The sequence below is a fragment of the Pithys albifrons genome, chromosome 3 (assembly GCF_047495875.1).
Source record: "Pithys albifrons albifrons isolate INPA30051 chromosome 3, PitAlb_v1, whole genome shotgun sequence".
Classification (NCBI taxonomy): domain Eukaryota; kingdom Metazoa; phylum Chordata; class Aves; order Passeriformes; family Thamnophilidae; genus Pithys; species Pithys albifrons.
This window is the reverse complement of record NC_092460.1, coordinates 72,469,367-72,486,101: the sequence shown is the minus strand read 5'-3', so window position 1 is coordinate 72,486,101 and position 16,735 is coordinate 72,469,367. Positions and strand designations below refer to the sequence as shown.

At 39.5% G+C, this 16,735-nt stretch overlaps 1 protein-coding gene across 2 annotated transcripts in view; it reads left to right on the top strand.

Annotated features, from left to right (window-relative positions):
• Window positions 1-16,735, top strand: part of PDZRN4 (PDZ domain containing ring finger 4) — a 235,610-nt gene that overhangs the window by 206,261 nt on the left and 12,614 nt on the right. For both annotated transcript variants that reach the window (XM_071549986.1, XM_071549987.1), the window contains 2 exons: window positions 11,779-11,877; window positions 14,075-14,137. In XM_071549986.1, coding sequence (XP_071406087.1) covers window positions 11,779-11,877; window positions 14,075-14,137 — 162 coding nt within the window. The remainder of the gene's footprint in view (window positions 1-11,778; window positions 11,878-14,074; window positions 14,138-16,735) is intronic.

The window sequence follows — 16,735 nt, the reverse complement described above, 5'->3', positions numbered from 1 at the left end:
TGTTGTGTCATACAAATCCAGGGAAAAAATTAACTGTATTATGTAGCTATTAATTGAAAAGCTTGTGAGGAAGACTCCTGGACAAGTAAATAGATTATTAGAGTAGTTTCAGTTGGACATGAGAAAGCACTACAGTGACTGGGGTATATAAAACCCTTCCTTGAGATTTTTTCTTTTATCTCTAAAGGATTTCCGAGCTGCTAACACTTGCACTGTGATCCATCTGACTGTCACTATCGACTAAAAAAGGAAGAGGTCATATTGAAAAGGGAAAAGTGGCACTGGAATATTTTTGCTGTATTTCTTTGAATAACACTGTGTAGTAATTAAAGGAAGACTCTTAGCATGCATTTGGCATACAACAGCATAAGGTTATGTATTTCAGCAGCATTTTTATTTTTAAAATACCCATGAATTTTTGTGCTTACAATTTACACAGAGAAAATAATAAACATGGAATTTCTCCCTAACTGTGGCTGATTGTATACTGTAAATGAACAAAGGATTTGTAAAAAGAGAAACCCTTCCCTTTCATTTTTTCATTGGTCTTTTAAGAATGGAAGTCACTTTCCAAGTATAAATTAATTACACTTAACACCATTCTACTGAGGTTCTTCAGTGTTATGCTGTCTTGTATTGCTAAGGAATTCACAAGCAGGTCAACTAAGGACAGTTGTATTGAGAGACTTGCCAAGTCACTCAGTGACAGAACTGGCAGTAAAACCCAGGAGCCTTTAATTTTAATGCATCTCTTTTTTGGCTATTTACTTTCTCTTCTTCCTTTCTAGTCAGCGGATCATTTAGATAGAAGGGGATGTCAAAGTAGTTTCTGCCACAGTTTGTTGGTTTTGTTTTGTTTTTTTTTTATTTTGAGTGTATTAGTGTATGCCATCACAAAATTCTGACATTCAAACCCAATGAAGTTGCTGTCATCTCACCTTCCCTAAGTAATGAATATCCCAGTTTAGGGTTTTCATTTGTGTCCACAACTGCTGAGGATCATGAGAGAGTAGGGAGAAAAAACCACAAAACTGACATGAGGAAATTTATCAAAGTTATTACCATTTATTGTGTTTTAGAACAGGAGGAAAATATATCAAGTCAGTGATACTCATTTTGTTTCATGATTTCATAAAACAAACATAGGGTTACTCTTTACTTCACCTGGAAGGTAATAAAAATTCTTCCTTGTTGTCAGAGCTTATGTTTTTCTAGGAAAATGAAGAAAAGTGACATTAGTTCAGCAACACTTTATTGTTGGGCAACATTACAACATATGGCATGTGTTTTTCACTCAGTGAAGAAAGAGAAGGGTGCTGGCAATATTTTCATATTTATGAAAATCTTTGTATTATCAATCTTCTGGTTTGGAGAAATTCTTTGTTTAGACAGTTCTTACGTTATTATCCCACATATCTCCATATATGCTTTACAGTCAAAATGTTTCTAAGGGTTTTATTAATGCTATTTTTCATAAGCCTTCTAGTTGAATGTTCATATAGTCTGTCTTGGAGACGTGGAATCTAGCTATACAGACAAAAGATGGGAGAAAATAATTTAGTTTACATATTCTTTTAAAAATAGCCTAAGTCATGTTAACTGGCTTATTATAATGCCACTATTTTCAAGCTTAGTATCCTAGGCAAACCTAGAGACAGGAAGCATGGGCTGAATCCCCCACACAAGAGGGAACCTTTTACAAGAAAAGAGACTTTAAACAAGGTTTCTATATTATGCATGCTGGGCCTTCAGAGGAGAAATCAAAAAAAGCAGGAGAGGCCTTTTTTCTAGGAGTTTCTTTTTTTATTTAATGAGAGATCTCTTCAAAGAGAATGGGATAGTCATTCCTGGAGGGCATGGTTTGGTGAGCAGGAATACAGGTGAAACTGTATTGTGCATCAAAAAAGCAGATGATGAGTTTGCTTTGTATTTCATCTCATGATTTTATCAACCTACACAAGTATGTGTTTGGGGGTGGAGGACTTTTCCATGTGCAACAGAAGTTCGAACAGCTGAAACTCAGCATGGATATGGTGCCCATAGACCTCATTTTGGTGCCAAGAAAATAAAAACGTGTTTAGAAAGTCATTGCCTATTGCTTCATGTGCTTGATTTATAGGCACATGTATGTGATTCAAATTTGCATATTTTAACTATACTTATGTGTACCTCAAGGTATAAAAGAGCATGGATTGGATGGAATTTTAATAGTGCTTTTTAAGAATTTCTAATTTCATAAATTCAACTTTAAATCTAGTTTTTTCATAGTGTTTTACCTTTACTGTGTCTGAAAAGACAAATTGAACTACAGGAAGGTATATTTCACAAATGTAATGTCATTTTCAACTTGATTTTAATTAATATTCCAGTATAGCCTTAACACAGTTGTAGATCTAGGCTGTTCAAACACATGGAAGTGTAACTAGTTAGGAGTTTGGATGTACAGCTCTGTGTTCTTCTGTCCAGATAAATGCTTGCAGCAGCAGATCTTGGCACATCTGTTATGTCTCCCCATTTCAATTGGCTGCCTGGGTGTTTAGAAAGTGCTGATGAGGCAGATAAATCTTATGACATGTGGCAGGCCCAAAGCAGTCAGGCAGAAGTAACCATGATGTTTACACAGCCACGTACTGGGCAGTTACATATTGAAATACAGCAAATATAAAGTATGATTTTACCTGCAGTAGGTGAAATTCATTGTCTTGTGTTGTTTTTATTTAATTTACTGTATTGTGAAACCTAACTATGCCAAGTGATTCTCATCTGATTTGAACTGCAGCTATGACAATGCATGAACCCCTGGACTTTGTATGTCTAGTGGGGTTTTTTTCTAGAAAAAGGCACTTGCTACAAATTTGAACCAGCTCTGAACTATGAAGGGGTTCCTCATAAAATTCAAGAGCATTGGTAATCAGAAACAGCTGCAGCATATGTGTTTTGTGGAAGAGGAATAGCTATCTTCTGGGGACCTGAAGTTCCTAGTCTTGTCAGAGTTCCTACTTTCCACAGGTTTTTTTCTACCCATTGCAGCATGTCAGATTTGAATGTTTTTGTACCATTAGGTCCAGGAAAACTTAGAAGTATCAAAAAGTACATTCACGGACAGAGAAGGATTTATCTGACAGTCTCAAGTGTGGAGACTGGTCTCCAAGTACGTAGAGCTTTTGGAGGTGTTGGATCCCTTCCAGACCTTAATTTCCAACACAATTAATAGTAAACAGAAATGTAGAAGTCACTGTAAAGATTCTGGCACTGATGTCATGTGCTAATATTGTCCCATTTCCTGCAGTAGATATCACCTCTAAATTTTCCAAGTTGCTTTCAATTACCACTGTTTGAGGCAAGTCCAGAAATTGCAGAGAGCCTGTTTGAAGAGAGGCAAAGAAATGGATCCTGATTTTACGGTAGATATAGTTATAGTTGGTTATGTTTTGCAGTATACAGTCTATAACTTCTCAGAACAACTGTTCCAGTCTTTGACTACCCTCATGGTGAGAAGCACTTCTCTAAATATCTAATTAGAATTTTCTGAGTAACAGCTCATATCTATTGTCTCATATGGCTGTCACAGTGCACCTCAAGGAAGAGTCTAGTTCTGACTTCTCTGGACTATTGCATTCAGTACCCAAAGGCAGCAATAAGATCTCCTTATTCAGAAGATAACTTCTCTCCAAAAGGCTAACCAAATGCAGTTCTCCCAGCTTCTCCTTGGAGATGTACTTCAGCCCCCTAATTAGTTAATGGGCTTCTAGCCAGACATGGAGTGCTGTATTCCTACCTGATAACCAAGAGAAGGTCCATTCCAACATTTTATGTCAGAGCCATTTTCATTGGAAAACAGATTGGGGAACAAATTCTGAAAAGCACCAAAACAAAAAAAATTGAACTGGTAATGTTTGAGGTGTTCTTTCTCCCCACACTCAAGGAGCTCAAACCTATGATTCCTTAGTGGTATCTCTGATTTTTCAAAGTTGAAAGCCAAAGAGTTTCCGTATGGGGATCAGGATAGGAACTTCAATGAAAAGTCAGTATTTTTTTCTTCAAATGCTTGTATTAACATATCTCTTTCTTTTATTTTTTGTAAATGTTGTCCAAACACTAATGACTTCTTTAGTATATACAGGCTATGAGCCAATGTTTAGTATGTTCACACACACTGCACAATAGAATAGGTACTTACTCCAGTGTGCTTATTTTACCATAACGTTCAGTTTCTGCCTTATCTATGATACTCCTACCTACTTTATTTAACGAGAAGAAAGTGAGAATGTAGGATCTAAGATTATTGAAAAGGAAACCTTTTGCTGCATATTAGCATCTAGCTAATGATACTGTAATCTCCTCTTGTATCTTTGCAAATTCACACTTCTATTGAGTGAAAGACCAATAGTGAGGACAGAAATAAAAAATATTAATAGGAATGTGGAAAAATTAGAGAGAAAGGTGATACCACAACTTGTTTGAAATAAGAAAGTGGATATTTTACCTTCCAGCAAGTTTGATCATCTAGACAAGAAGGAAAAATGTTTTTTATTAGCATTTAGGGTATTTTGCCTTTAACACTTCCCAAAAGGATTGATTTTTGAATTTATAGTTTTTACAGGAATCTAAAGATTTGGTATTATGCATGGGAGCTAAGGGAGAAAATTCAGCTTCAAGTGGAGGTTTGTGATTTCCTGGAGGATACACCATCAGCTGTTGAGCCTTTAGCAGCCAGGAAGCCAGTCATCTGTAGAGAATTTTTTTCCATTCCTTGACTTCCATATGAAATACTCACTGTAAAGTCTACCATGTGTCTTCAAGCTAAAATATCCTTTAAATGCAAATCAGACAGGCCACATAAGGCCTGCCAGGCCCACAGAATTAAAAGTTGTTTCTCATCCCCATATGCTTAGACCCTTCCTCCCACTGCAACGCTATATTTCTTCATAGCATACTGATCAAAAGTTTATCACATTTGTAGTCCAGCTCCATCATTCGTCCAACCCAACCCATTCCTCCATCTGCTTGTGACTGCTGTCTGCTCCCAGTCCTCACCTGATGGGAGTCTCAACTGACGCCAGGGTGTCTTCCTCCTCCCAGTCGTGACCCTCAGACTGGTACTGATCATCACACATCAGACTGCTGATTATGGACTGGCAGGCATACCATGCCTCAAATTACTCCATTGCTTGATTTTTTATGTAGAAGTGTAGTGCACACCAAAAATGTTCACTCCAGAGCTGCAGGGTGAGTGTGAATTCTGACATCCAATGAAGCTTCTTTATTACTGAAGGATTCATCAGCTCCAGGGCCAAATTCTGCTCCCACAGCTGCAAGATGGTATTTCATTAATAAGTGCCTATATGGCAGGACATTAGTTTGAAGGTTTTCCTGCTAATTATTTCTCTTCTTTATTTCTCTCTCTCTCTCTTTTTTGTTGTTGTTGTTTTGGTTTGGTTTTTTGGTTTTGTTTTGTGGGGGTTTTGGTGTTTTTGTTTTTTGTTTTGGTTTTGTTTTGTTTTTGTTTTGGGGGGTTTTTTTTGGTTTTTTTTTTGTTAAACAGCGCTATCATTGTCTACAGCATCCTGCTGTCCCAGAGCATTCTTTGTCTGGACACAAAACAGCATGTGACTCTTAAGTGTAGCTATAAAGCAGAGATCAGCAGGAAAGTGATTTTGTTTCTAAATATTTCCATTCTACATTGTGTTTGAGTTTGGATTATGCATTTGAGAAATATTTCCTTGCTGATATTTGTCCTTTCTGCTTTGATGTAAACAAATCTTATGTCAGAGATTCCTAAATCGAAACCAGCTTTAAAAGAGGAGGATTAAATGGGACTTTAGCCTATAAGATAGAGCTCCCACCCCTTAGACTGAGCATTGTTTCTCCCCACCATGTGAAATGGAGATAACCCTCTGTTTCTTTGTGGAAAGCTACCAACCAAAACCATCCTGGCAAATCTGACACCCAACGTGATTTGTCCTTTTTGATGCTGTTTATGAGAAGTCAGGACAGTCTTCTGTCAAAATTGATAAGTGAGAAGACAGTGGGGAATGTAATTTTATTTGTAACAGCACAGCTGCCATCAGTTCCAGCTTGTTTACATCTGGACTGGCTCTGTCTTGCTCCATAGCTTTTCTATTTCCATCCAAATAGCCCCACAAGTACATTGTAAAATCTGAATAACAAAACATACTGGGACTGAGAGAGAGGAAAAAAGAACTTATTTCTTTAGGTTATTTTCACAACTTGAGAACATCAGTCAGATTAAAAGTGAAACCTTGAATTCCACCAAACCTCCATAGGTATTTACAGAATAGGTTATAAAACTGAACTCTAGTCTGCTAAAATCCTGCAGTGCTTTTTACCTTCTGTGGTGAAGGTACGAGAGGAGTTAACAGCTTTGCTTTTCTGATGAAAGCATTGTTTCTCTAGTGGAAGTGGCCAGTGTTTGTAAATTCAATCCCTTACAAACTTAAATACAAGTTTATTCCTTGTGAAAAGAATGCAGTGGGACCCTGCAGTGACCTGTGAAGGGGAAGGCCATTTCATTGCACTTTGTTTCACGCTGAATGCTTCTGGAACATAGCCTACAATTAGCCCGTGTTACATAGACATTAACATATTTCCTGGAAAATCCCTTTGACAGGAGACCATAACTCTTGATGGCATTAGGATAGTTCTCAAGTCTAGGATGCCTTTGTTTGCCTGTGGTATTACTTGCTTTCAGTCTGACAGTCCCAGAATCCCAGGTGGTTTTGATCTTTTTTTATTGACACACTTAACAAAGCTGCAGTGATAGGCATTTCCTCTATATAGTCTCTCATGTGAGCTGTTTCTTTACAGCAGCTCACCCTAAACAATCAGTTGTCATGGAGGTAAAGTGAGAGAAGGGGTTTATGTTCGACTGATCTATTTTATGACAGAGGAGCTTTTCTAGCAAACTGAAAATTCTTGTTTCCTTTTGCCATTTCTCTTTTTGCAGTTATTAATAAATAGTCTTCTATATGGTTTGTCATTAAAAGGTGGTAGAGTCCAAAGATGGCTGTAAATGTCACTGCTCTGGTTCTTTGAATTCTGAAGTCATCTGACACTTTTGCTTTCTCATTATAAGAATATAACTTGTCACTGTGTTTTCAAGAATTGCAATCGTGCTCTTAAATGAATTGTTTGATGATTGTCAGGAAAGACTCTCTGCAGTGTAACTGATCTGCCTGGCACACACTTAAACACAGATATATACACACTGCATGTACCTATATAGTTATATATGTAAATTTTCATACACAGACACATGTACATGCAAGTAAAGAACTAAATATTTAACACCCACCCCAAGCCTAAAAGCAAAATATCTACCTTTGTTTGAAATTATTTGTCAAACGTACAGTGGAGGCAACCCATAGGAAAAAAAATAATCATATTTAAAATTTATTGTTTTGATGAATTTTACTAATTCCAGGACTTCCATCTTTTTTTTTTTCCTGAGTTTTATCAAATTACTTCTAGTCATTATTAAAGACATAAATTCTAAGCAAAGCTGAGCTAAAAGTGTTGGCAGCATGATTTGGGTACTGTGAAATGTGATACCTGTTTGAAACACAAAGTGTCTATTTTAAGTGTGTAGTCTTACCCATTGTACATGACATTGTACTGATCATTTATACATGACACTCACAACTCCTTCTGCATGGCATAAATTCACAGGTGCTTTAAAATGAAGTCTAAAGAACACCACTTATTCTGATGATGATGCTTTTCTTTGGTTACAAACCCAGAATGTCCTTTACTGTTTTACTCCCACTCTCATTTGCAATATATGATTTTATGTAACGTTAATACTATTATCATTTCTGAATTTGAGATGATTTTTTCTTTTTATTAGCTATGCTGCTAGCTATCTACCCTCCTAGGGCTTCATTAGATGAACTGTTCTGTAAGAAGAGTGAAGGTTTTGTTTGTATTATTTATTTTTATTTCATGAGCAGAATTACTTGCCAGTGATAATGAGTGTGGCATTATGAAGATTAAATATTACAGAAGGTAGCAATGAATATCAGGAGTGATTTGGCAGCCTGAAAAAGAGAAATAAATTAGAGTACTGGGCAATCACCAACAATATGAAGTTCAATAAGGGAAAGTGCTGGATGCTACACCTGGGATGGGACAACCCCGGATGTATGTACAGAATGAGGAATGAGATGCTGAAAAGCAGTGCCATGGAAAGGGACCCAGGGGTTCTGGTCAACAGCAAGTCGATTCAGCAGTGCCCTGGCAGCCAGTAGGGCCAACCATGTCCTGGAAGGGCACCAGGCAAAGCATCACCAGCCGATTGAGAGTGGTCATTGTCCTGCTCTGCTCTTCACTGGGGCGACCTCACCTTGAATGTTGTGTGCAGTTTTGAGCATCACAATATAGGAAGATATTAAACTATTAGAGAGTGTCCAAAGGAGGGCGACAAAGATGGTGAAGGGCCTTGAGGGGAAGACATGTGATGAGTGGCTGAGGTCACTTGTTCTGTTCAGCCGAGAAAAGAGGAGACTGAGGGGAGACCTCATTGCAGTTACAACTTCCTCATGAGGGGAAGAGGAGGGGCAGGCATTCTCTTCTCTGTGGTGACCAGTGACAGGACCTGAGGGAATGGCCTGAAGTTCTGTCAGGGGAGGTTTAGGTTGGGTATTAGGAAAAGCTTCTTCCCACAGAGGATAGGTGGGCACTGGAACAGGCTCCCCAAGGAAGTGCTCACAGCACCAATCCTGACAGAGTTGAAGAAGCATTTGGACAATACTCTCAGACACATGGTGTGACTCTTGGGGATGGTCCTGTGCAGGGCCAGGAGTTGGACTCAATGATCCCTGAGGGTCCCTTCCAGCTCAGCATATTCTGTGATTCTGTAATTCTGTGAAAAATAAAACATGCTAAGAGGTGTCAGTCACAAAATACAATGGCAAATGTATTTGACCGTGATGGTCCATGTTCTCTACTGTCTCAGTTGCTGTTCTGCTGTTGAAGTTGTTTCAGGTGTGCTTGTGGGCTTTTGCTCTGAGAGATGATTTAGCATTTTATGCAAAGTGTTTTTAAATTGTCCAAAGATGTTTTTTTTTAGCCCTGGTTTGTTTGCTTGTAACCAGGATGTATTGTGTTTGTTGTAAAAAAGAAGATGCTGTGAGGTTAGTAGTGCAGATGTGCCATGGACAAAAGGCAATTATCTAGAATGACTTCCAATGCAAAGCAAGAGACCTCATCCAACTTCTTCCTCATACTGAATGAGATACTGCTTGAATAAGTACTTGCATCTAGACTGAAAATGAAAGATGAAAGCTGTGGTAGCCCAGGTACTATGCGCAGCCAGGGCTGTTGCATCCCAGTCAGAGGATGTTAGCCACTGATACTTTGCATCAGCTTGTTCCCAGGCGCAATTTTAGCAAGCCTCTTGGACTCCCAGGAAGCCTGTAGGGTCATCGTCATTTTCCTTAGCTCTTTCATGCCCTAAAGGGTTAAACTATTTCGCTCGTTGAGCTACTGCACTGACAGGATTCAGTTTGTTTGCAGCCTGAAACATTGGTACAGCTTTGTAGGAACATTTTGAGACAAATCATCAATGAGAACTTGAAGGTTGTTCCCATCCAAAGAAATTGTGTTTAGAGCAGTCCTTGGGGCCCCTGCCCAGCCTTAATGTGGGGATACAGGAGGTTGTGCCAGCAGGACAATGAAAGTCAATGGATTTCTGCTTGTGCACAGATCCTCATTTACCTTGATTTAAAGGTCCCAGTTTCAGTCCTTTATGGTGTATTTAGGTTTCCTTATAGGCCTCCAAGGGACCGCAAGCTTCTTTATTCCTTGAAAGTATACCTTGTTGCTGTAATTGAAGCCATTTTGTTACTGTAATTTCTCCCTAATATTACAGTTCTAGTCAAGTGTTCTTTCCCTGTGGAGGCATCAATTATTATAGGTTTTGAATAGGCCTCCCTCCAGTACACATAATTTTGTTCCCGATGCCAAAATCGGGTCACTGTAATTGTCTTCCCTAATGAAACAGAGTCCTGTGTTTCTTCTTTCAAACCCAGTGTATAAATGTATATTGGTTACTAATCCCACTCTTTACCACACTATATAAAACTCCTGTCATTTTTAAGAAAATCTAAAGAATACTACAAGTTTCATGTTCATTCTCTTAGTTTATTTTAATACACTGAATGCCCAAAGTCCAGGGAAGAGCTTACCGGGTGTGTGCAGGTAGTGAACCCTTGTAGATTTGCATGTTGGTGAGGGAGTAGTGGAGTGAACCATAGCACTGCACATTGTGAAAGATGTTCAGCTGAAATGGAAATGTCACGAGGTTCATTGGGTAACCCATGTGTGTGAAGTGCAGGTTCTTCTGTAGGTTGTCGGATTTTGTCATCTGGTTCTCACAACTCAGAAGACTCAGTAGTGTGTCCTCACTGATGTGCACCCTGGGGCTGTTTTGGATTAGTCGGCATAACATCTCTGGGAATGGGGAGGAACAAACTCTGTATCACTGACTGAGAACTGAAGCATGAGTTGGTCTTTCTTCTTTTATTGCACTGGCACAGAAGCAGAAACTGTTAGACTCCCTTTCAATACACATATCAGCTGTGTTATTTGGTTTGTTCTACTTTATTACAATTGTTTGCTTCACACTGTTCAAACCAAGTGCAGTTTCAAACTTTTTGTGAATGGTTCCTCTATGAAACCCTAAAGATGCTCAGCTCAGATGGGTGTATGTAGTAGTTATGACTGAGCCATCTGCCCTGAATCTTACACTTTTCATAAGATGCCACTGCTGGGACAACTTACACTAAGAATATGTTTTCTGCATCATCTCACAACTGAGGAAGATGCCATGACTGTTCAGCTCCATGGGAAATTCCTTGAAGGATCCTCCTGTTACCTAGCAGCTTCTGCAGTGAAGCTATGGCACTAAACTGGCCAAAGAAGGATTTATACAATTACTGGAAAGCTGTGTTCTTGCTTTATGGCTTTGATTGCTGTTAGAAGGGAGTGGCACTTGTGTGATGGATTGATTGATGTGTAGTCGGTCTGTCTCATATCCTATAAATCAATAGCTGGTATGATGGGACTAGAATGACAATGTAATCTGTTGTAAGCCAGCTTCTATTATCCAAAAGTCAAAAACCTGCAAAACTGATGCACAGCTGTATTGGCATATCTTGCTGAACAGTTTCTATATAGCTTGAACCTGCAATGTACTGGAATTTCCTTCTTAATTCTCAGAATAGTTTCCCCCTTAAAGATTGTGAAGTAAGATAATAGGCAGGCACCCCCTGTAAGGCCAGGCAAGGGAAGGAATTCAAGAAAATTTATTCCAAAGTCGAGGAGACTAAACCTTAAAAAGGAAAATTGCACTGGGCCTGGGAAAGACACACCTCTTGTTTTTCTTCAGGTTTATCATTGTTGGCCCCCCTACCGTGGTTCTCCCCACTGGCCCACAGGCCCGTAGGATGTCTGTGAGTGTTATTGCTCTCCTCACATACCAGAGAGAAAGAGAGAGAGAACCTGCAGCCCTCTCTGGAATGCAGAAGGAAAAGGAAAAAAAACAAAACATCTAACCACCCTTGAGAAAGGCACTTTCCAGGCAGGAAAGACTTCCCAAGTGAACTCCTCTCTCCAAAAAGTGAATTCTTCCAGCAAGATGCACAATAAATATTGTCTCTTAAGACCGAGCAATATAAGTAGGTCATGCAGTATGAGTGCTGTCCAGTTTTTTCCACCCTTGGCAAGAGCCACCACACAAGCCTGTATATTTTCTTGTAGGAGGTGGAGCTGTGCCGCATTGGCAGCCAGGAGAAGCTGGGACTGACTGTCTGTTACAGAACCGATGATGAGGAGGACACAGGAATCTATGTCAGTGAGGTAAGGACAGGACATTGGGGAGGAGTGCGGAAGATGCTCATGGTGAAGGGTTAAATGTTCCAGGGAATGTACAAGCAAGTGCTCTGAGACCAGAGTGCAGAAGTGGAGTGCAGAAGTGTCAGCCAGCAACCAACCTGTGTCACTCTCAATTCATTTATGTTATCAGTTTAAATGATGTCACCCAAGCAGTGTAGTCATTAATAGTGGGCTTCTTTAATGTAAGTGCTTTTCATCGCAACATCTTAGTTAGGGAAGTACAAAGCAGTCTGAGCATGATCTGAATTTTGAAAGAAATGTGCCCTTAAAATGGAAATCAGGCAGAACTTTTAAGGAGAAAAGTGCCTTCTCCACACCCTGCTTACATTCTGGCCCTGCTACAGCCTTGGTAAACATAACAGTGGTCAATCATTATTGTAGTATTTTTGGGTTTGTTACGATTGTGGTACACACAGACATACCACACATGGGTGGAGAGAGTAGCTTGGAAGAGGAGTATGTTGGAAAAACAAAAAATAGAATGCCGAATACTCAGGCTTTCATTTGCTTCACCCACAAAACATGGCACCCAGCACGGGATGTTAGTGTTTCATGATGTGTCCACAAAACTTCCAGGAACACTATCTCTCTTTGAGTCTCCAGCCAGGAAAAGAGGCTTTTTTTCTGGGTAAAGCAGAACTCTTGAGTCCAAGGTCACTGCTGAGTCCAAGTTCACTGGTGATTTTTCTGTATGAACTGTGAACCCAATTTGTTGCTTTTTTGACATGTTGAACCAAATTCGGACATTGGGAAAAGGTTCTTCACTTATAGAGTGGATGGTTCCTGGAGCAGACTCCCCAGGGAAGTGGTCACAGCACAGAGTTCAAGGAGAAACTGGATGATGCTTTTAGTCATATGGTTTAGTTTTAGGTGGTCCTGTGAGGAATGGGTCTTAATGATCCTTATTGGTCCCTTCTCAACTTGAGAAATTATGATTCTGCAATCCTACATTCTGAGTGAAGCTCATGGACAGAGAGGATCAGTAAAGACAATTCTCCTGTGTTTCAGTGAATGGGGATGAAAGCAAGGTTGCATGTTCACAGGCCAGCAGCAATGTCAAAGAAGCTTAAAAGCACAGCCATGGAACAAGAATGAAGAATTAATATAAATTACTCAAGAATATATCTTCCACCAGTTGTATAAGCACTGCTGTTAATGTCTGTTTGACCTTGTGAGGGAAAGAAAGTTCCGGATTCTCTTAGTGCACTCCAGGATTGTTTCCAAAATGCTCTGGTTTTTCTACATTATAAAATTTTCTCAGGCCTGTGAAAGTGAATGTAATAATATTGTCTCTTGTACTTGATTAAGCATTTCAGATTCTTTTTATTTCCAATGACAATGTACAGAGGAAAATGGTATCTGAGACTTTGAGGATTCAACCTGTGAAGCAAATGCTCAACTCAAATGTTTGGTTTGAAAAATTAGCTCATGGCATGATGTCACAAAATAAATTATTTAAGATAACCAGCAAATGAAAAGTGATAGATTGAATTGCCCTGCAACAAACAGTAGGTCATTGCTCAGGGATGAGCTGTAGTGACTTTGATAAACTATCAGTGGAGCCCTAAACATTTATTTAGGTTAAGATAACTTAAAATTAACTGGTTCAGACTAGGAATGATATACAGGACCTGTGAGTGATCTATACAACATGGATCCTTCGTGACTTTTTGATGTTTTCTCACAAACTAAAAAATTCCAGAGGAAATAACAGATTGATTACTGCGATAATAATTTAATAGTAAATGTTTCCATGAAAGAAAAAGAAACGTGCTCTTTTACCAAAGACAGGTCCATTTGTATAGAGGTATCATCTGCTGCAGAAGCACCTCAGTCCATAGTGAACTTCCACAGAAAAAGGTCTCTGTCATTAATATTGAATACTCTGACAGCTGAAAGTTAATGCCTGACAGTGACATAGGAAAGTATTAATGTGAAAATCATATGCTCCCAGCCCTTTCTGTCTTGAGGTCTTTTATCTAAAACAAGCTTATACAGTCATTTGAAGAACTGTTGAGTTCACGTGACTAAAGGAAATTTCAGATTGCCTCTGTATGGTGTAAAAATGATACTTTTTAAAACCATGCAATTAATTGTGCGGCTGTTGCAATTTCCCGTAAAAATCCTTCCATGTTCAGTTACTGGCTATTGTCCTGTGCAGGTTGATCCAAACAGCATTGCTGCCAGAGATGGACGAATCCGTGAAGGAGACCGCATTTTGCAAGTATGTGACAATAGACTCTTCCTTAAACTCCTTCTTCAGACAAACATGCAGTGCCATCTTCTTTGTGGACTGTTAATGAGGGAAGGTAGTTCTCTTTGTTACTGTGATCGATGAGAAAATCCGTGTCTGTCTGTTTTTAACACAATAGCTGGGAGCTAGAATGTGTGTACTGAAAAATGAGACTGACAAACTCGTTCCAGCTCATGCACTTATGCCCCATGTCTTTTTTCCCTTGTTTATTAGAAAATCTCATTTCCACTATGTTCATCTCAGTGTCAAATTTTAAACAGGATCCTGCAAACATAAATATGAGTGTCAGAGACTTGATGATCATTCACCAATCGCATATATTTGGGTGAATCTCACTTTTGCTGAACATAGATGATAAGAGTTTTCATACAAAAAATGTGCTGTTTAGAGAAGGATGATCCTGAACATACTTCAGGAGGAGGTTCATTAAGCTTTTTTTAATGTTTTCTTTCCTTCCCCAATAAAACATTGATTTTCTGAATTTTTTCTAATCCACCATCTTGACTTTTTTTAGCTCTTCTTTTCTGTTGTTTCACCCACTTAAAGAGCTGCCCTGAAGACAGGTTTTTGTGACACAGCAGTTTTTGTGGATGAGGGCAGTTGGCTCCTGGCTCTGGAGGAGGGAAGTGTACCTTATGCAGAGAGGGAAGTAGCTGGAATGGCAGTGGGTTTCCATTTTCAGCCAACAGTGGATAGTGCATTTTTGGCTCTAGTGCAAAATCATGAAAGAGCTACAAAAATCACTAGACTGGAAACTCTTTGCTGTATTGTAGCATTCTAATTCAGGTTCCTAGTTGACTTCCCTTTTGACCTCTTTTCACTGACACCCCAGAAGTAGCTCCTGGTGATGACAGGTTGCTTTTCTTTAACATGTTCCATAACTACCCTTCATTAACACATGAGCTTTCAGGCTGACACAAGATCAGTCTGTTCCTTCCTTCCTTCCAGTCTTTTAATTTCTGCAGGAAATGTCTTTGTTGAAACCTGTACATGTTTCTCTTATCCTGATACAGCTTACATTGGCTTTGGAGTATAGCTACACAACACAGTTTACTAGCTGGCTTGCCAAAGTAGCCAATTTTCTGGAAAGGAAACAATAAATTAGATTTTATTGTCAGAGCTCACTCAGGGGCTGCTGCTTCTCTGTGTGGTTGGGAATTTGAAAAAATTCACAGGACAATGTTCTCCCCCAGAAGACATAGATGCTATGGTATGAGGGAAGTGAGGTCCTCAGCACGACTTGGGGTGAAGGGTCCACACCATGGGGTGCACTTAGCAGAGGAGAAGTCAGGGCACTACCTTCTGTGTCATTCTGTAAAATACCTACAGAAGAAAGTAAACAGGATATAATAGTAATTTTAACTTTCAAAAATCAGAAAAACACCCCGTTTTTTATTCAACAGAGTAAAAACAACTTTCATTCCTATTTTATGTGTGTTCAAAGTAAGGAACTAGAGAGTAGGTCCATTTTCTGCTCCTTTCCTTACTTTGTAAAATTTCTGGGTGAACAGCCAACAGCAGCTCAGGTGAATGTTCTCTAGTTCCTAATAAAATTCATTTCAATTTTGAGTAAAGACTCTGGGGGTGAGAGAAAACATAGATAATTATGCCATCCTCTTGTGGACTAGAGCATTACTTTAATGTCAGTGCTGATATATAGCTATGAGTTTGATCATTAAAGTTAACACCCAGAGAGTTATGAGGGGTTTACTTTCATATCTGAAAACACATTGACCCTCTATCTACTCTTCTTGATGAGATAACTCAGAGAAATAGAAGGTGACAGTGCCATCATGGGGGGATTACACTAATGCTGGGAGAGATGGATCCCTGAGCATGGGGGCATTTTCTGTGGGTGGCAGATGGCATTGGTTAAGGTTGCAGGGGGACATTGTGTTTTGTGTATTCCTCACAAAATTACAGCAGGTTTCCTCTCATTTTTGGGGCTGTCTCCATTCTCGTTCTCAGAAACTGCCAAACTTCAGAGTCTCCTTAAGCATCTGAAAACTGCCTGAATATTTTACATGAAATGTTAAAAAGTCAAAGAAAGGGTCTTATAAGGACAGTTCTAGTGAGTTTTGTCTAAACTTCTTCTATTTTCAGCTGTGAACCTGCAGGCTAAATGCTGTCCAGTGGGGTCAGATGCTGTTGGGCAGGCCTAACTCCTGCCCATCCTGCATAATAGTGCAGATGAGGAGGGGTGGGCACCTCCAGGTAGCATGGGGACAGCCCGGCCACCCTGCTGGGGTCCACAGGGAGCAGTTACTTAGCTGATAGGAGTCACTGGAGCAGCCACCATGGCTGGAAATGTTTTGCACAAGCTGGAAATCTACTCCTGGGCCTCTCTCTGTGGCTGCATCTCTGCCTTTCCAGGTTAGGGCAGGTCGGTGTTACTTGGGTTGTCTGGTCTCCAGAGACCACAGCTATCCTGTCATGTAAGTTTTGAAGTGTCTCAGATGTTTCATTCATTGCCAGTTAGGTCATCAGGGTACAGTGGAGTTTTCTTTAATCTGAATTAAAGCTGTATATTTGAGAAGGTTTTCAGGCCAAATATATGTACAGAAATGC